Source organism: Muntiacus reevesi, chromosome 2 (genome assembly GCF_963930625.1).
Source record: "Muntiacus reevesi chromosome 2, mMunRee1.1, whole genome shotgun sequence".
Taxonomy (NCBI): domain Eukaryota; kingdom Metazoa; phylum Chordata; class Mammalia; order Artiodactyla; family Cervidae; genus Muntiacus; species Muntiacus reevesi.
Genome location: NC_089250.1, coordinates 114,329,285 through 114,349,024, shown reverse-complemented (window position 1 = coordinate 114,349,024; position 19,740 = coordinate 114,329,285). Strand labels below are relative to the sequence as shown.

The window sequence follows — 19,740 nt, the reverse complement described above, 5'->3', positions numbered from 1 at the left end:
CACACAATGCTAAAGACTGGCATGCAAAATTTTAACCATGATCTTACTAGCATGGGAGATGAGAGCAATTGTCCAACAGTTAGTACATTCTTTACTACTACTTCTCTTGGGAATTGGGATGAGGAATGACTTTTTCCAGTTCTGTGGCTATTGCTGGGTCTTCTGGATTTGCTAACATGTTGAATGCAGCACCTTGATGGCATTATCCTTTAGGGTTTTGAATAGCTCTACTGGAACTCTTTGCAGTAGTATGTCAATAAAATCAAGTAAATATACAGAGGCCTATGGTCAAAACTTACAAGCTGCAAGTGCACGTTCTGGAGTCAGATGGCCTTTTACATGAGTGAGTTGTAGCATCAGTGCTCCTGATCTCAGAGGGAGAGCAGTGAGCACTCTTGGAGAGAGATCTTATTTCCCTTTTCCTGCCCAAGGAGGGAACCTGGGTAGACTGGATGAAACCCCAGGAATCCTCATCAACACACCACCAGGAACTAAAGGCTAGAAGCAAAGTGACTCTGGCTCTTTCCCCCATTTGAAAGCAAAAATGTTTCAAGGAGGCAAAAAGTATAAATAGGTACAAAGTTTATTATTAGAGACACAACACACTGTATGGCAGAGCACACAAAGAAACAGGTTGTTTATTTAAGACAGAAGCAAAGCAGAAATATGCCCCCAGAGGGAAAGGGTATGGGCATCCTCTCTAATGAGGAGGAGTGCAATAAGTCAGAACTAAGCAGAGACACATACCCATGGTGGAGTGAGGATGTCCTGAATGAGGGGGAGTGCAGTAAAAAGTGACATAAATGACTTATGTAAGACAGTCCTTCAGGGTCTTTGTTTACCTTTTTTTACCTTAAATCTTGTTAATTTCTTACAACTGACTAGGCCATGGACCCTCCCCCAGGTGCCTGTGAAGCTGTTTTCTAAGATACATCCCATGTCAGGGTCTTACTGGTGCATGTCCACACTTATTATGGGGTCGGGCCCCTTCCTTTTTGACCCCCAAGAAGCTATCCTGTGCATATGTAGACAGGGAAGATTTTGTTGAACTCAGGAGTGGGCACCATATCGCTTTGCTTTAGCAAAGCTCAGCTTTTGCCACTAGCTTTGTCCTCGGAGTATCTAGGTGAGAATAAAACTTAAATTTCACTCGAATTGACAAACACCAGTTGTCCAGCCCAGAGGTACACTATCTCCGAGTTTACTACCTATGCAAGTTCCCTTCATCTCTGTGTCTTGATTTCCATTTCTCTAAAATGAGAAGCGTTTGACTAAACTATCTCTGAGGCAGAGTGGAGATGAACATCCCTTGTACTTCAAGACAGGAAGAGGTTGGGGGATGAATCTGAACATAGTGGACACCCTCTCTGCCTGAAACTTCAGAAGGGATTAGGACTGTGAATTGTACATTGTCTGATGAGCCATCCACAGTCACACTGTCATGGGAAGAAAGAGATCCTGGGTGGTCAAGGTCAAGGATGAGGAGATTCTACTGGGTGTAAGGCCACTCAATATGGCCAGAGAAGCTGGTGCTTCCCTCCACTGTGACCTCCAAGCCCCAGGGCTGCAGCATACCTTGGTTAGAGGAGTCTGGGGTTTGGAGAGAGGTCCAAACAGGGCTCTATCTGGGGGAGGCATCAATAGAAGGGATTTGAAACCATGGGAGAGAATGAGCGCATGTCTAGAGGGAGTGCAAGGAGAGAAGAGAGCCAGAGCTGAGGATCCTGCTCCCCTTCTGTGGAGTGTCAGGAGAGGAGGAGAGGTAAGAGAAAGAGACTGAAGGATAAGAAGATTGAAGGCAGGAGAGGAAAGGGAAGGAGGAGGCAGTGACCAGTGGGATCATATGTGGCCAATGGTTGGCAGAGATGGAGGGCTAGACATCTATATTGGTGAGGCAGAGGTGCTGAATTTTTCAACAGGGGAGACTTGGAGACCTCCATTTAGCCCTTGCCCCTGGAAAAGCAGGCTGCCCACCTCCTCCTTTCTCTGTGACATGTCTTCCAAGTGTGAAGACAGTTTAGAACTTTATTCTGAGGAAGGAGTTCCATAAGTGGCCTGCCTTCTGGTCTCATCCTATGGCTCAGTGGGGAAGCCGTGAGCAGCAGAGGTTCACCTTTTTATTGAGATGTTGGCAGCACACAACCCTGGCATTTCCCCCTTCCTCCCCGGGTGCTCAGAACTCGCAGATCACGAGGCGCTGCTCACTGCATTCTATGTCATTCCAATTGCCATCAAAATAGATCTCAAGACAGTTCTCTGGGCCTCCGTCTTTGGCCTTATTGTTGGGCTCCCCGCTGGCCCAGTTGGAATAGACCAGTGACTCCCCTGTGGGGTAGGTGAACCTGCCCTCCGTGGTGTTGTCATTCATGCTCAGGTAAGCATGCTCGTTCTTGGCTCTGGCCAGCTGTGTCACAGCCTCGTTCTCGGCTGCAGAGCGTGGGGAGGCCAGCTGTCCCCTAGCCTCTCTGCAGAGCTGCTGGGCATCTGAATATGATTTTTTAGCACCTGCCGTCTTGAAGATCTTCTCCCCGACAGCCAGGCCAGATGGGAAGAGCGCCGCTAGGGGAATTAAGGAGAGTCAGTTTGAGGATGTGGCAGCACCTAGACCTTGTGATCCAACTGGAGTCCCCAGCTCCCACCAGGGTACCAGGGCACCAGATAGAAAAAAGCAAGGCACACAGCTCCCAAGCACTCGTCATGTACGAGGTGAGGACCCTGGAACTCAGGTGCTTATGCAAGAGGCCTAAAGTCACCCAACTGTCAAATGTAGATGAGGATCAGACCTTGTTGGATGTGACACTAAAGCTCCTATGTGCACTTTCTGTTCCACCCCGTGATGTTCACCAGAATCCAGAACTTTAGTTACTGTGTAAACAGGAAGGACTGTGGCAGGGAAATGATACTTAGAGCCCAGGGCAGCTCCAGAGAGTGGGGAAAACTCCATGCAGGCAGCTCACTCTCTCCCGTGCATGATGATCGGGCACGTGGAGTTGTCTGAGCGCTTCTGTGTTATGTGAAGGGTTGAGGAGAAAGGGAGGGCAGGGGTGCATCTGAGAGCAGCCAAGTGCTGACCTCTGCACTGGGGGCAGTCCACTGTTGGCTTCCATATGCTTCCAGGTGATGCTACAGTCAGTCAGCCTCCCTGGACCACTGAGCAGGGCATGATGCCATCTGAGAGTGCTGTGTGGGGGCAGGAGGGCAGGGTGGGATCAGCTTTGGAGGGGGCCCTTTCTGGGCCTCAGAAGGCCATATGTTCAGCCCCACACTGGCAATATCAGCCCAGGTGGCAAGGGAAAGTCACTTCCCTTCAGAGTCTAATTTCTTATTTCTAAGGTAGAGGTACACTATATAACAACATCCCCTATGTGGCATTTAAGTATCTCTTTTTGCGCCATCCCATCGATACCACTCTGGCTTCCAGGATCATTCATGGAAATCCTCAGGGCTGCTAAGAGGGCTCACTGGACTGGTTCAAAAACCAGGCAGCATCCTTACCTACTGCCTTTTTCCTCTGAGTAGCTTCAATAAGCAGTTGGAGACCAGATTTTCCACATAGTCAGGGTGGCACACAGACAGCCCTGGACAAGGTCAGTGCAAGCTCGTGTGCCATGATTGGTTTACATCCCATTCATCTGGGTGATGGGTGTGCATCGGTATGCATGTATGTTCATGTATGTAGGTGGTGTGGACTGAGTGGTCTTTAGGTATACATGTGTGGCCAGCGCATATACTGAAGTTCTGCTTTGTTTCTATCAGTCTGCATATGAGGGAGTAAATAGGTGTGCAGATATGCTTGTGCAAGGAGGAAGACTTGAACTGCTGGAAATGCTCATCCCTCTACTTCAATACTTAATTGACTTGAGTCCATAGGGGCCAACCCTCTGTCTCACCAGATCAGGCCTTTTTATACCCGGCACCTTCAGAAAACTCTTTTTTCAATCACTGAGGTTTCATGAATAATGTGGATTCAAAGCTGACTTTGGAGAATGCAGAGAAGGAGAAGGTGCAGTTGGTGGAGAGTCCCAAAGGCACAGGGAACTCAGGTGTGTGCTCCAGGAGGCCTCGGCCTGTTTAGGATCCAGGCTTAGGGCATAATCTCTGCTTTAAACACCTAAGCAGATGCATGGAGAGTGCAGCACTGGCCAGATACTGAAGGCACACTGCCCCTGCCAGACTCAGAACATTTTTAGGGTGAGATACTTGCTGGCCACATGCCAAGGTCAGGTCCCCAGCAGCCTTGAACCCCACAGGCAGCATCCCACCCCTGCCTTCAGGACCAGTCCTGGATTCTCTGCTGCCCTGGGCTGTGCAGCTGCTTCTCTGTGCACTTGTACACCTGGCCCTACAGAGGGAAGAAATGCATCCCACGTTGGGTGACCCCTTGTCTGTCATAGGAACTCGCATAGGGTAGGCTGTGGTGAACTTCTGCTGAACTGGTGACATGGACCGCATCCTCCTCCTTGTCCCGTGTGCCTGCTTGAGCTCCTGGAGCACGTGGGGCGTGGCTCTGTCCCAGCCCTGTCCTTAGCCCCACAACTGCCCCAGGGCTAGGTCCAGTCCCAATCATGGTCCCAGCAAGTCCAATTTAGACCCAGCCCAGCAAACTCCAAGCCAAGCCCAGACTCAGTCTGAGGTCCACCTTTGGTGCCAGCTCAGGGTCAGGTCCAGGAGCTCACCTTTCCTATACTGGGAGACAGTATTTCGGAGGCGTTGTACTTCTTCCTCTAAGTTTGTCATCCGCTGCCTCAGAGTATTAACCTCTGCAGGAGAGAGAGGCCAAGTGAAGACAGATCCAGCACTGCCTGGGGTCACTCAGAGCCCAGGCCTCAGGGAAGGGTGACGCATCTTGGGGGAGAGATAAGGACGTGGGATGCATGAGAGGAGGTGCTGGACTGAAGAGGGCCTGCTGGCCCCTCCACACCCACTAGAGCCCCCAGAGCTTTCTTACCTGAAAATGCACTCTCCCCCTTTGCTCCTTTTTCTCCAGGATCGCCTCTGTCCCCTTTTAGTCCTGGAGGGCCCATGGCACCTGAAGGTCCCTGTGGACCAACAGGCCCTGGGATCAGAAAATTGTTGTGTGAGTTCTGGGCACACTTTCCAGCACTTTTCACCTCCCCCAGTACATGGACTGTCATATCCCCAGCAGTATGCCCTCCCCCTGCACAAATGTCCATCTGTGCCTGCAACAACCCCTTGCATTCTCTCTGTACACTGACTGTCCCAAAACCCAACAACCAGCCTTCTCTGGATACAGACAGTCCCTGCTGCTCAAACCATCCTCTCCCTGGAGACAGACAGTTCCCAGAACCCAACACTGGCTCTCATCCTGGAATGCCAGCTCTGACCTGGTGGCTGGTAGGGGTGGGCAAGGGGAATATGAGCCCGGCCCCGCGTTCATTGCTCACTTGCAACACGAGCACCTCCAGGGGCTCCAGGCTCACTGGGGACACCTCTCTCTCCTTTGAGACCTGCGGGGCCTGGGGAGCCCTGCATGCCTGGGGCACCCACTCCTCCTGAGGAGGGAACACACTGGAGAAACATGGTTGAGAGTGTGCTCAGCAGGTCCCACTTCCTAGCAGTGCAGCTTGTCACCCACAGCTCCAGGTGAGAGAGCAACCTAGGAGACTGCTCCTGACTGCTTGGTATCCTCTGGGAACGGCATTGGGGAAATTCAGTCAGTGTGGGAATGTGGATAGAGAGGCCCAGGCCAGGCTGACCAGGCACAGAGGTTCCAGGCTTTTCCAGGCACTCTGCATGTACCTTGGTCCCCACCAGGGCTGCCCATGTCACCCCTCCCGTTTCCCTCCCTCACCCACCACACACCACCCTCCTACCTTTGGGCCCAGTCTCTCCTTTGGGGCCTGGTGTGCCCGGAGGTCCCATGCTCCCCTGCCTCCCTGACGGGCCCTCTCTCCCAGCTGGACCAGGCCTGCCTGGAAGCCCTGGGGAAAAGGACCAGCCCCGTTAGTGACAATGAATCTCCTTGGAAGTGGGAGTGCATAAAAGATGGGGCTAAAAGATCTTTAGCCTAAACTTCTCCTAAAGATGTTGTCCCCCAAGAAGCTCCAGTCTCCCCTGAAATAACCCCCATGCAAATTGAAGGCAGGAGGAGAAGGCGATGACAGAGAAGGGGGTGGTTTGATGACATCACCACCTCAAGGGACATAAGCCTGAGCAAACTCCAGGAAATAAAGTAGAACAGGGAATCCTGGCATGCTGCAGTCCATGGGGTTACAAAGAGTCAGATGGGGACTGAATGACTGAAATACAAAACTGTACTTAAATGCCTTATCTCCTGGCCATTTACACTCATTTATTCCACAAGTATTCACTGAGCTTCTACTAGATACAAGGTGCTCTCCTAAATTCTGGGATTCTTAGTGGGACAAAAACAGATAAAATAATATCCCTCCCTCATGGAGCTTAAACTCAACTATGTAGAAATACATAACCAAAAGGAAAATGTTTAACATATCAGATCAGAATAAGTGCTACAGAGGTAAATTGAAGCCTAGAGAATTTGGGGGGGGGGGGGGGGGGCGGTGTCTTCTAAATACAATGGCCAGAGAGGGACTCTTGCGTAAAGCTGTGAAGGGGGTGAAGAGTGAGCCATAGGGATGTGTATGCACAGAGCAAGGACAGGGCCCTGGGGAGGCAGGAGGATGTGTGTGCTCAGGGACCAACAAGGAGCCAGAGTGGTCAGTGCCCACAGAGTGTGGGAGGAGGGGAAGGAAATGAGCTCAGAGACATCAGCAGAGCTGGGTGGTGGGGATGCTGTGGGGTGTGAGGTTTCACTCCCAGGGGAGAATTGCCCCCCTGGACGGACTCTCTCACTGACTCCTTCTGGGCAGGAATCTCAGAGGCACTGAGGAAAGAAGGAATTGTCCCTGGATATACAGCCCCCCAAGCAGGGTCCAGGTGTTATTGGCCCTCCACGACATGTCTGGCGCATCACCAAGTGACCCAGCCCCACCCTCTACCTCTGCTCAAGGCTGTCTCCTCTCAGGCCCATCTTGTCCTTCACATCAGGTTCTTGGGAACATGTATGTCAGAATCTGTGGGGGAGGTTGTCCCCAGTGCAGACTCTGGCCACACTCAGCCCTACTGGTCAGGATCTGAAGATGTTGGGATCTCCAGGAAATTCCCAGACCCGTCACAATTGAAGGACAGCAGTGCCTGCATCTGGGGAGCCAGTGTGGAGCCTGGTCTTGGCCCGACTGTGCACTGTTCTCTCTCCAAGCACTGATTCGAGGCCAGGCTTGGAAGACACAATAAAGGATGGTCTGGGGAACATCCATGCAGCTGAGGGGCCACTGTAGGAAAAGTTCCCACGCCTCCCCTGCCCTGGATTCAATTCAGGGCCCCTCTGAGAGCAAGAGAATGCTTGTATCTTGAATACCACCCCACTACTGGGTTCACTTCTAGGCAGCCTTATTAAGGCCCAGTTCATTCATGCTGGAAGCTACTTTCTGTCTATAAAGGACAGACAGATACTTACAAAGACTGGTGTGTGTAGGAACCAGCAACAAGGATCCTACAAATGTTGCTCATCTCCTTCTTCTCCAACCAAAATACAAACTAGAGAAAGTTAAAAGACCTCAGTTGATCCCTCCACAGCCCTGGTTCAGTGCCATGGTGGTGACCTTGTCCTTTTTGCGGGTTCATTGAATTCTCACTTCTTGCCAGTAACACCTAGATCTTCTCCTGTGGGGCAGTGTTTCTCAGACACTTCCCTTAATAAGCAGTATCTTGGGAAACCTCAGGAGAATCCAACTGATTGCTGATTGCAGCAAGAGGATGCAACATTAGCTTAAAGCTTCACCCCCCCCCCCAAAAAAATGTGGGGGCAAGGCTTGGCTCAACTATTTGTCACTGTGTGGTCATATTATTCCCATCTACAGATAAGCAAATTGAGATTCAGGAACACTGAGTGACTTGTTCCTAGGGGACTCTGTTGTTGAAACAGAGCTAGTAGATAAGCACAGATGTGTCTGAAAAAGAAGCTCATGTCCTTTTTGCCTTCCAGGTTGGGTTTCACTTAGCATCTTTGTGTCACAATTGTCTTCCCTATCAAATGAGATTAATGCATCACTTGTCAGACTTTGTGTGAGATTAAATAAACTACTCAAGGGAACTCCTAAGCACAGGGCTGGACAAAGAAATATAAGCTTCCTTTCTTTCCCTCTGTAATATATTTAGGGAAAATCATTTATTCAGGCTTGAGTATGGGGCTACAGTGTCTCATCCTTTCCCACCCATCATGGAGTAGAACCTAATTAAATATTAAAAATTTTTAACACCCTGGAGAGGAACCATTTAATCCAAATAGACAGTAATTAAATTCTAGAGCAGATGACTCCAAATACCAGTCATTTACTCACTCTTTGCACATTCTTGGGTTGGTTGGAGTCAGAAGATTCTAGGGGAGGAATCAGGACAGCTGGTAATGAAGTTGGAGGCTCAGGGCAGCCAGTAGAGCTGTGTTTTAGGTGGGCTCAAAATCTGGGTGAAACCCGCCCATTTAGGAAAGAAGATCATCTATAAGGCTTCCCGAACAGAAGACTCAGTTTCTGGCTTGGTTACAATCCCAGTGTCCACCCCTTCCCACCAGGACAGGCCCATGGTCCCAGTTGTACCTGGATCCCCCTTCTCCCCCCGGGGGCCTTCTCTCCCATCTTGTCCATCACGACCACGAAGGCTATCCGCTGGTGGGGCACACACAACCACGTTGCAGGGATCGGTGAGTATTTTCTCAGAATAGGTATCCATTTCTTCATCCAGGGAACTCTGGGACTGTGGAAGCAGGAGCAACACGGCCAAAGGGAAGAGAAGCATGTCCTAGGCAGAGGAATAAAAAGAGGGGGTGCTCTTCCTCCAAGGATGAGGACTGGGGCTGGCCCAGCTCCTTGAGATCAGGAGAAGCCCTTCCCTCATCTCCTCTCCCATCCTCTGGAGACAAGAGCAGCAGGGATACAAAAGCAGTTTAGGGAAAGGTGGGATAAAGTCTGGTCAGGGAGGACATGAGCAGATCAGCTGGTCTGCCAGCAGCATGAATCTACTCTCGGATGCTCTATGTCATCCCTTTTGGGGCTTGTCATCCTTGCCAGTGGTACTGTGACCAGGATGCAGAATTTCTCACTGAGACCATCTGTCACATTAGGAGGAACTCACTGAGTGCTCTCAGGCGGGACCTGTCCCCTTCTGGAACTGCCTATCATTTTCTGTATCAGTAAGGTGGCTTGGCTTAGCTGTAACAATACAGACTCATTTCCTCTCACTTGCTGTTCTGGACAGACTAGTATTGGAGGTCTGCAGTGCTGTCTGAAAAAAAGCCAGAGTCCTAAACTGGGTGAGGTCTGTCCTGAGCACAGGATGGGAGCATGACTGTGTGTTTACCAGGATTTGTCATTCCTGAGCTCCACGAGGAAAGTCCCTGGCATACCTAAAATCTGTCCAGACTTCCAAGAAGAGTTGGGCCAGCAGCCTCATGGAGGAAGGGACATGTGAGATGCACAGTTAGGGGAAGGCTGGCTTCAGGGGAGGAAAGAGCAGATGTCTAATAGAGCTTCCAGTTACAATCAGAAAGGGACTCAGGAGCTATGTGAGATCTGGGGTGGGTACAGGACATGGGTCAGTCCCACTGCTGGGCTTCTTTCTTTTCTCAGGCAGAAATTATAAAGCTTTGACCATGGAAAGGGTTCATGGGCATTGGAAAGACTCGAAAGCAAGCCTGAGTGACCTGTGCAAGCAACAGACAGAGGGTCGCTGGCAGGCTGAGGTAGTGGGAGGGAAGGGGCTTTCTGGCCAGAGAAGTGCCTCCTTCCAAGAGAACGATGAAATGCATTTTCCACGGGAACTTCCAGACAATGGCATCAGAGATCTGGTTGGATGTCACATCCAATTCTCCCCTTCTCCCAGCCCAGGAAACACATCTCCCACCAAACAAAAGGCACACAGTGTAGAGCATCCATTATTACCTTGTGCCCCACCTCCAACACTCACCCTCCTAGACTGGAGCAGCTACACAGATCCTGCCTTCCTCAGCACCAGTAGGATAAAGCTCCCATTCAGGCAGGAAGATACTCACTGGACACAGGAAAACAAATTGAGAGGCAAGGACAGAGACACTCACTGTTGCTCCCTCTAGGGCTTCAGAACCCCCAGGCAAGTTGAAGTTCCTCAGCCACTAGTTACTATTTATACCTGCCCTGTAACCTGAGGTTCCAGTGCCAGTTTCCGGAAAAAAGAAGGGCAAACTTTGCCCTGTTGACTCAGTCAATTTCGCCCCCACCTGGGTTCTGGACATTTGCCACTGATGTTCATGACTGTAAACACACATTAGAATTCAAAGAGCACCCTCAGCCCACGATCTCATCGGTACCTCACTGCAACCTTGGATGTTTAGTAGTAGTGTCAGTGTCTGTGTTTCATGGATGTCCAGGAATCCAAGGTCCAGAGAAGACAAGCAAATTGCACAATAACCTAGAGCTCTTGCAAAAGCAGCCTGCCTACACAGAGTCCAAGAAGCAGCACCTGCTGTGCCCATTTCTCTTCCTTCTCATCTCAACATTGCTGCTCAGACACTAGGAAAGAGCTGGGGGTTGCCTGGCAGATCTGAGCAGGAATGGGGCTGGTAGAGGGGCTGCTGAGGTAACAGCCTGTTGGCGGCAGTGTCTGGGGGAGCTGCCACCCAGCAGGGATCACTCTTTTGCTTTCTGCTGTATCTAGTACAGCTTTCCACTTGCCTTTTATAGGATTGTGTTGGCCCTTTAATGGACCAGAACCTGGTGGTCCGGAGTCGAGGATAAGAAAGTAAGAGAGAGAGAGAGAGAGAGAGAGAGAGAAAGGAAGAAAGAGCGAGGGAGGGAGGGTGGGATGGAAGGAAGAAAGAAAGAAAGAATGAAGGAAAGAAAGACACGAGGACCATAGCTCTGATGGAGCAAAGGTGTTTTAATCAACATGGCGTGGGCATATATACTGTCTTACAAGGTAGCTATTCTCAGCAAAGATAAAGATTAAAATTCCAGACTTAAAAAACACAAAGCGATCCCTATTAAAGAGAGAAGCCGGTACTTACCACCATAATGAGAAACTAACAAAGGAAATGCGGGATTTCTCAGCCCCAGGAAAGGCGTGCCTCTCCTCTTAATTCCTGAATATTCAGGAATTAATAAGGACCGAAGGATTCCTGACAGATACAAAACAGCACACAGGATGCCTCCTGTAAAATGCTTCCTGACAATTTCCCCTATTTTATTATATTGTTAAAAAAAGAAAAAAGTCCTGACCAAATGAGTTCAGTTAGTATTAACCACCTTATAGAAAGGCGATGATAAACAACAAATACAATTATCAAGACAATCATCAGAGTTACAGTTCCAGACCAGATACTGTGAGTAGTAGTTTGAAACCATCTTCGTGGGTCTAACCTGGATAATTGATCAGCGAGCTGTCCAGCTAAAGGTTTTCAAATTAGTGGAAGATGGCAGATGTTTAGAAACAGTTTCAAAGATTTCCTTTTGCACTAATTGTACATTCAGAGAGGCATTATAATGTAAATGAACTTTATTTGTTCCCAGTTGTAGGTACTATGATTGAATTGAACAGGAGTAACACAAAATTGGCAATTAATACAAGTTACAGATTAAATTGTAAATTTCTTATGGCTATAACAAAAGGAAGTGGGACACAGGCCTGTATAAAATATGACTGATTATAGAGAAAGAAATAGTTACTATAACCACGACTGGTCCCTGCAAAATGTCCGGTCTAAGTCCCAAGTTCTTCGGTATTTGCAGCAAATTTTTATATGTCCCATAGTCCAGGCCCAATTTGTTTATCGAGCAAAATTCAAGGAGGAGGGGATGCCATTCCACCATCAAGCCAGCCAAGAAGCCCTTTGTCACGGTAAAAGTAACCTTTTACATAATGTTTTTTGTTCTTTCCCTAACTCTTTCCCTAAAGTTACAGTCGTAAACATGTTTCACAGACAGAAAGGGCAGCAATGTCCGAACATCTTCTTTTTTTTTTTTTTTTAATTTTTAATTTTTTATTTTTCAGTGGGTTTTGTCATACATTGATATGAATCAGCCATAGAGTTACACGTATTCCCCATCCCGGTCCCCCATCCCACCTCCCTCTCCACCCGATTCCTCTGGGTCTTCCCAGCCCACCAGGCCCGAGCACTTGACTCATGCCTCCCACCTGGGCTGGTGGTCTGTTTCACCACAGATAATATACATGCTGTTCTTTCAAAACATCCCACCCTCACCTTCTCCCACAGAGTTCAAAAGTCTGTTCTGTACTTCTGCATCTCTTCTTCTTCCCTGAATATGGGGCCATCGTTACCATCTTTCTAAATTCCGTATATATGTGTTAGTATACTGTAATGTTCTTTATCTTTCTGGCTTACTTCACTCTGTATAATGGGCTCCAGTTTCATCCATCTCATTAGAACTGATTCAAATGAATTCTTTTTAATGGCTGAGTAATATTCCATGGTGTATATCTACCACAGCTTCCTTATCCATTCATCTGCTGATGGGCATCTAGGTTGCTTCCATGTCCTGGCTATTATAAACAGTGCTGCGATGAACATTGGGGTGCACGTCTTCTTTTGGAGGCAGGACGAAAGCCCAAGTTTGTCGGCTGACGTTTATGCGTAATTTTCCTGGGCCCAGGCACAGTAGAAGGCATAAAGAAATGTTAATTAGTTTTCCCTCCTCCCCAGGGTGTGAGGGTTCCAGGGAGGGGGCATATGGGTGGGGTCATTGGTTGATACCATCAGTCTTTTCTCCGTCCATTTTACGACCTGTAGTAAAGGAGTGTTGGGTAAATAAGTCCAGTTAAGTCTGATGTGTTAATCTGGCTCAAGCCGGGGTTGCGCAGGTCAGTATAGCCATAGGAAGGTTTTCAGGACTCTGAGGCATTTCCTGTTGAGAAATCAGATTTTCAGCTTTATTAGTGAGGGCTTTTATCTGTCGCCAAGAGGGGAGGTCACAGGGTTGATGCCACCGAGGGCAGTGCTTTCTGGAGATCTTTTTTTTCTTTTTTCCTGGAGATCTTTCGAGCCGCCATGGCCCGTATTGGAGTTTCTTCCTCCTGGGGTTCTTGTTGTTTCATCTCCATTTTGAATGTCGGGGGGCCCCCTTGGGTCGAATTTTCCAAGGAAAAATTTGTTGGATCCATCTGGGGAAATACAAGTATATCCCCTTCCCTGTAAGATTAATTTCCCATATTTCTATTGATTATTGAATCCATCTTGATACCAAATGGGCAGAGGAAGAGAAGTGTCCTTCATTTCCTCGAAATGTCTTTCTGCTCTTGTCAAGATATCTCCTTGTGGCAAGTTTAAAAAATTTAAAACAAGTAAAGCTGTATTAACAATAGTTATAGATTTCTGCTTTAGATAAGGAAGACAATAGTGTACCTGTGTATTCTCCCTTCTTTAATTTTTTCTATTTGTAACTTTAGTGTGTGATGTTCAACTATGTCTTGTGTCTGTGGATTATAAGGAATACCTGTAATGTGTTTAATAGAAAAAGATTGTAAATTGTTTAAAGTGTCTAGAAATATAGGAGGGGCCATTGTCTGTTTTAATAGAACAAGGAGTTTATGGTGGAGGTTTCTATATTTTTTAATACAAAAACTGAATATACAGAATCAGAGACTATATTAATGGGGTAAGGATGTAGGCAAATAACTTGAATAAGAGAATATAATTCATTTTGTTGAGGAGAATGAAATTTAGTATAAAAGGTATTTTATTTTTTAAGAGACCAGAATGAAGCTTTGGTGTTTTTAGTCCCATCTATATAAAAGAAATGCGAGAAATAATAAATTCAGTGTTTTTGAAGAAATTCGATAGCTTACCAGAAGGATAATGAAATGAAATTTCTTCAAAATATTTCAGAAAAGCTAATTGGAAATCCGTAGATGTTTGTAATGTGTTCTCAAATTGAGATTTATATGTAATAAAGTTTTATTAAAATATAAAGGAGATAGAGAAAGCTTCTGACATAGGCATCAGAAGGGGGGCAGAAAGAGTGCCCCCCTGCTAGTCTTTAGCCAGGTGTCATATAACTACTAGCAGTCTGCTAATTAGAAAAAGGAAATGTCTCAAAACTGAAGAGAATAACACCAGGCCCCTCGCCCACAACGTGCATTTTGAGATAATCTTGGCACCAGGTGAGTTGTCTCGGGCCACAAAATGATTGACATGAATCTTGAAGAAAGGCAGGTTTCCAAGCAAATACAGTTTCATTAACATAGCTTAAGAGAACATTTGCATGAGTAAAACATACCGGTTTGTCAAGTCTGTTCTGAGTCTTAGGCAGAATGGACTTGAAGGCAGAGTCTGGGGTAAAGGTATAGCACATTAACATAGCTTAAGACAAACATTTCTATAAGAAAAATGCATTGGTTAACTCAGGGTTTGAGAATAGTCAACTTCAAGTGAAACCAGGTGTCATTATGGCAACAGAGTATTTTAAGAGAAGCATCTTTTTAAATTTGTATAAAGAACGGAAAAAGGAAGAAATATCACTAGTTTGTTTCCTCCTACTGCTTAAGAGAGACAAAAATGTCTGACACTTGCAGCCTATATTCTCCGTTTGGAGACCCCTGGCCTTCCTGCCTGTTAAGTCAAACTAGATCGGCCAAGTAAAAGACTGAAGGTTTGTGGGGGCAGGGGCCCAAAATGTCCAGTAGGTATTCTAGAGGGGACTACTTGAGGATAAAGGAGTTTAGGGCTGGTATATCGACAGCAGCACTGCCGGATGTTGACAGTTTGAGGGAAAAGATGGAATTTGCCCCTGGTTTTTGTTAATGGGGACCTGGGGGGTCTCCTGCTGGAAGTTTTCCAGAATAGGTTTCCCTTCAATATCAAATTTAGATTGACAGTCTTTGGCCCAATGCATTTCTCTATGGCAGCGAGGGCAGATTTTTGGAGGTTTTTTTTTTTAACTTTCTTAGGGCAGTCTCTTTTTAAATGGTTCTTATCTCTACATGTAAAGCATCCTTCATTTACCTTTCTTAAGGCATTTCCCTTTCTCGTTTTAGCTAGCATTTGCATCTTTTGAGTTTCTGATCTTATATTGCGACAAGCCTTCAAATAATCAAAAATAGTCCCTGTCTCATGAATTGGGGCTATAGCCCTTTGACATTCCTTATTTCCATTTTCATAAGCAAGTAATTTTTCTAGTTGCCTTTTAGCTTCTTCTCCAATTACTGTACGGGAAATAGCAGTTTCTAATCTAGCTAAGAAATCAGCATGTGTTTCATTAGGTCCCTGCAATATTTTAATGTAGCTACCTGTAGGCTCCCCTTGAGGAGTAATTCGATCCCAAGCTTCAAGGGCCACTGCTTTTAATTGATCATGCAACAAAGGAGGGCATCGTATTTGAGCTTCTATAGTGTCAAATTGTCCGGTGCCAGTTAGTATCTCAAAAGTAATTTGATTTCAGGGAGCGTCAGCTCGAGCATTTCTGTTAGCATGATCTCTGGCTATATCTTGAAACCACATTGTCCATTGAAGATACTCTCCTGGTTTAAGGAGAGCTTTTATTAAAATTCGCCAATCATAGGGAATCAAGCTTCCAATGGAAGACACCATAGCATTTAGAATCTCTCTAGTAAAAGGCGAATGTGGGCCATACATAGTTGCAGCTTTTTTCATTTGTTGCATGTGAAAAAAGTTAATGCCTTCATATTGAGGTATTATCTGCCCTTGAGCATCAGCATTTCTTAAAACTGGAAAGGCAGAAAAGCCATTGGCTTCAGAGGCTTGTGATTGCAAAGCCAACAATTCAGAGAGCCTCTGTCGTGAAGGGGCTGTCGTGAAGGCGTGAACATTCAGAAAGATGTTGTTGGTTTTAATGTTAAAAGGTGTCTTAAGGGAGTCGTTGCCAAAATCATTAGGTTCTATCAAGGGAGAGACTTTGGGATTTCTGCCTGCTGGCAGGGGAGGAGCACTTGGAGCAACTGGATCAGGGTTAGTAGGAAAATTCTGAAATATGTTATTCTAATTGGGCCTTTTGTAAGGTATCATCGTCTAATTCATGTTCATGTAATAAGTGTTCTGCCTGTTGCCGAATATCAGGAGGACTAGAATTACCTTGAAATGGCAGAATTGCAGCTTAAATGAGAGCCCATAGGGGCCAGAAATCTATCGGAACTACCTTCATTAGGGAACCAAGGGTTACATTCAACCACTGTCTGAAGGCAAGCCTCTATTCGCTGGCATGAAACAAAAATCCCTAAACTTTAAATAAGTGCTGAAGTAAAGTAGAAAAGTGAGGGGGCTTTCCAGCCGATTGACATGTGTCTTTATACTTACCGGTCTCAATAGGCCCTCTGGATCACTCCATCCAAATCTTGCCATGTGTACCAGAGTCCCTATTTCTGGGCGCCACTTGTTGGTCCTTTATTGGACCAGAACCTGGTGGTCCGGAGTCAATGATGAGAGAGTGAAAGAAGGAAAGAGGCTAATATTCCCTGGGTTATGCAGGCAGCTTTCATGCTCCAGGGAATCAGCCAGATATATATATAGAGAGAGAGAAAGAAAGACAGGGGGACCCAAGCTCTGATGGAGCAAAGGTGTTTTAATCAACATGGTGTGGGCATATATACTGTCTTACAAGGTAGTTATTCACAGCAAAGATAAAGATTAAAATTCCAGACTTAAAAAACACAAGGCAATCCCTATTAAAGAGAAAAGAGGGTATTTACCACCATAATGAGAAACTAGCAAAGGAAATGCCAGGATTCCTCAGCCCCAGGAAAGGCGTGCCTCTTCTCTTAATTCCTGAATATTCAGAAATTAATAAGGACCAAAGGATTCCTGACAGATGCGAAACAGCACACAGGAAGCCTCCTGTTAAATGCTTCCTGACAGGATTGTTGTTGTTCAGTGGTTAAGTTGTGTCTTACTCTTTGTGACCCCATGGACTTCAGCATGCCAGGCTTCCCTCAGTTCAGTTCAGTTCAGTTGATCAAGTCTTGTCCAACTCTGCGACCCCATGGACTGCAGCAAGCCAGGCTTCCCTGTCCATCCCCAACTCCTAGAGGTTACTCAAACTCATTTCCACTGAGTCGATGATGCCATTCAAACATCTCTTCCTCTGTCGTCCCCTTCTCCTCTCGTCTTCAATCTTTCCCAGCATCAGGATCTTTTCAAATGAATTAGTTCTTCGCATCAGGTGGCCAAAGTATTGGAGCCATCCTCCCTTACCTTGCTTGCCCTAATCTCTCCACTGTTTTAGCCAGTGTTTCTCCATTATGTGGCCCTAGTGGCCAGTTTGGATCCTCAAGCTGCTGATACACTGCTGTAACCATCACAGGGAAACTCTCATTCCCAGTGACTGTGGGCTAGTTGTTAGCATCTCTGCTTGCCTTTAGTTCCCTGAGACTTATTTCTTCCATCAACCCTTCCCTTAGGTCTCCACATCAGCAACCCCAGGTCTCCAGCCTCCCCTTTGGCCACCTCATTGGACGTGCTACGTGCTCCTGGCCTTTGACGCTCCTTGTATGTTATGGAATCTATGATGTCAGCTTTCCTCAAAGGTAGGGAAAGGTCTTCTCTTTTCCATACTGCAATTTTTTGAAGAAGATCCCATAGCACAGGACCTGGGCCCCTAAAGCTTGAGCTCTTCTCTATTCTAGAAAGAATACCCAGCCCCCTCTATTCTAGGATGTTCACACACCACCGAGAGATCTAATCAGCATGGAGGTTGAACTGAACCCTTGCTCTCCTCTCCCCACAAAGCCTAATTGTCAAGTCTTATCCTGGTGACTAGACAAACTCTCCTTATATATGGTGACTTTCATTCCAGGAGTCCTATACTTCATCTCTTCCTGCAAGTTGGTTTCTATTAAGTCCAGCCTCCTAGACTGTCAGATACATCCTTCATGCCTTTGGAGCCCATTGTAGCAGAGAATTTGGTGTTTCCTTCGTGTGACTTCACATTCCAACAGAGGCCAGTTCTATTTATGATCAAACCCAGACACTCCAGTTCCCGTGATACCCTTTGCTTTTCGCAATTCCAGCAACACAGGTGAGAAGAATCAGGTTTTAAGTGGCGATCACAATGGCTTTCACACAGAGGATCACTGGACCAGCCTCTCTTCCCAAACAGCATCCTGAATGACTGCAGTTTCTCTAGGCGCTAATCACTGGGCCGTACTGCAGTCCTAGCAGCATCCGCAGTCCCTGTGGACTTCATTAGCTGCGCTTTCTCAGAGCTAAGCTGTGTGGCCTCCGGTACTTTTCCAGATGCTCGTGCACATCACTGTTGAAGCTCCCAGCTCAGTGGGCCCATGCAGGGTCAGGCCACTCAGGATGGCTTCCTCTCGTTCCCTGTCCGTCCCCCTGCTTCACTCGCATGGCCATCCGATCCTCTTCATTACAGGGCTTAATGGTAGCTGCCTACACGCTTGCTGCCGCAGCGGCCGGGTCTCCCGGTGACGGATGAGCCGACCCGACGCCAATGCCCGGTAATGGTAGGCTCCTCCCTCAAAGCGCGAAGCTGCACGGTGTGCGTCCGGCCGTCTGCAGAGCGTGGCGGGGTGCTGCTCTAGGACCCTGCCTCTGTGGACATTTGCCCAGCAAGCGGCGGACGTCACTCCCGCTGTCTCTCAGCTCTTTCTTCGGTCTCAAGGCTGGGCATCTACAAGCGTGCAGGCCTGTGCGCTGCTGCCCAACAAGTGGCGAGTCAGCCAGAAGGCTGCTGAAACCCCCATGAGGGCTGAAATCTTGATGAATACGGATGGGGAAGGAAAAATTATGGGGTTAATCCCGGGGTGGCCGTCCACTAGCATGTGGGTTCCTGTGGAATCTGACTACTGTAAGAGAGATCTTTCTCTTCCATTATACTGATGACACCCTGCTAACGAGTTTAAAAGTAGCAGCCTGGTGCTTTTGGTTCACCTGTCTGCCTGGGGAGGGCTTGTGATACACGCAAAACACAAGAGTCTTTCTGATTTTATTGCTTTTTACAAAGTACAAACAAACCCCTGACCCACCGCCTCTAAAAAATTACAGACACAGGCTTTAGGGACATAAACTTAGGGACAGTATTGGGAACTGGATGGGGCCAGTCACCCTGAACCGTTCTGCCAGGCTAATTGAAGGATGAGTGGACTACTTAAAAAACAACTTATACAGGAAACCCACTGTCTCAACCTGTGGACCAGTAGGCTAACTTAAGTCACACAGGCTTGTAACTAAATATTCCAGGAGCAATCACGCCAGGGCCTACATCATGTTAAGCAAAGGCAACAAGTCAGCACCATGAGTTCAATGATTAACCACCCAAGGTCATTGCCAGCTAATGGTCAGGAGAATAACTCACTTTTGTCCTTGCCACAGGATCTACCCCGCAGGGATCAGACTGTAAATGACCCTGGGACTGGAAGGGAAGTCCCACATGTTTTAGGTTTGCAGCCCCGTGGGGGTTAGTATTAGTACCAGAAGGGGACTTACAGATTTCATCTGGCCCCACCTAAGATAATTAATCTAGGCCTCCTTATTATAATATAATCCAGGCACCATTATATTAACACTGTGGTCTCTCACACCCTCTCCAGTATTTGATACCGGCTATGGGTACTGAGATTGTGTAATGGTCTGCAGCTCAAGACAAAAACCGTAGAGAGGGGTGGCATTATGTCAGAATGGTGATGCTGCTTGTATTTTCTTAATGGTCATGATTTTCCCTGCATTGATCCTGTTAAACATCTTAT

At 47.2% G+C, this 19,740-nt stretch overlaps 1 protein-coding gene across 2 annotated transcripts; it reads right to left on the bottom strand.

Annotated features, from left to right (window-relative positions):
• Window positions 1-2,173: 2,173 nt before the first annotated feature.
• On the bottom strand, window positions 2,174-10,102 carry LOC136158129 (collectin-43-like). 2 transcript variants are annotated; one of them, XM_065919891.1, is made up of 7 exons: window positions 10,003-10,102; window positions 8,637-8,838; window positions 5,835-5,942; window positions 5,421-5,513; window positions 4,949-5,056; window positions 4,677-4,760; window positions 2,174-2,559 (listed from the first exon to the last, which is right to left on the bottom strand). In XM_065919891.1, exons 2-7 carry the CDS (start codon window positions 8,833-8,835, stop codon window positions 2,174-2,176), a joined length of 978 nt encoding a protein of 325 aa, XP_065775963.1. In that variant the 5' UTR covers window positions 8,836-8,838; window positions 10,003-10,102. The 2 variants fall into 2 exon arrangements, with proteins under 2 accessions (XP_065775963.1, XP_065775964.1); XM_065919892.1 differs by lacking the exon at window positions 5,421-5,513.
• Window positions 10,103-19,740: the final 9,638 nt, after the last annotated feature.

Coding starts and splice junctions, on each gene's coding strand:
- LOC136158129 (XM_065919891.1), bottom strand. CDS start 8,835: ATGCTTCTCTTCCCTTTGGCCGTGTTGCTCCTGCTTCCACAGTCCCAG. Junction 5,943..8,636: donor GGGGGAGAAGGGGGATCCAG/GTACAACTGGGA, acceptor CCTTTTCCCCAG/GGCTTCCAGGCAGGCCTGGT. Junction 5,057..5,420: donor TGAGCCTGGAGCCCCTGGAG/GTGCTCGTGTTG, acceptor TTCTGATCCCAG/GGCCTGTTGGTCCACAGGGA.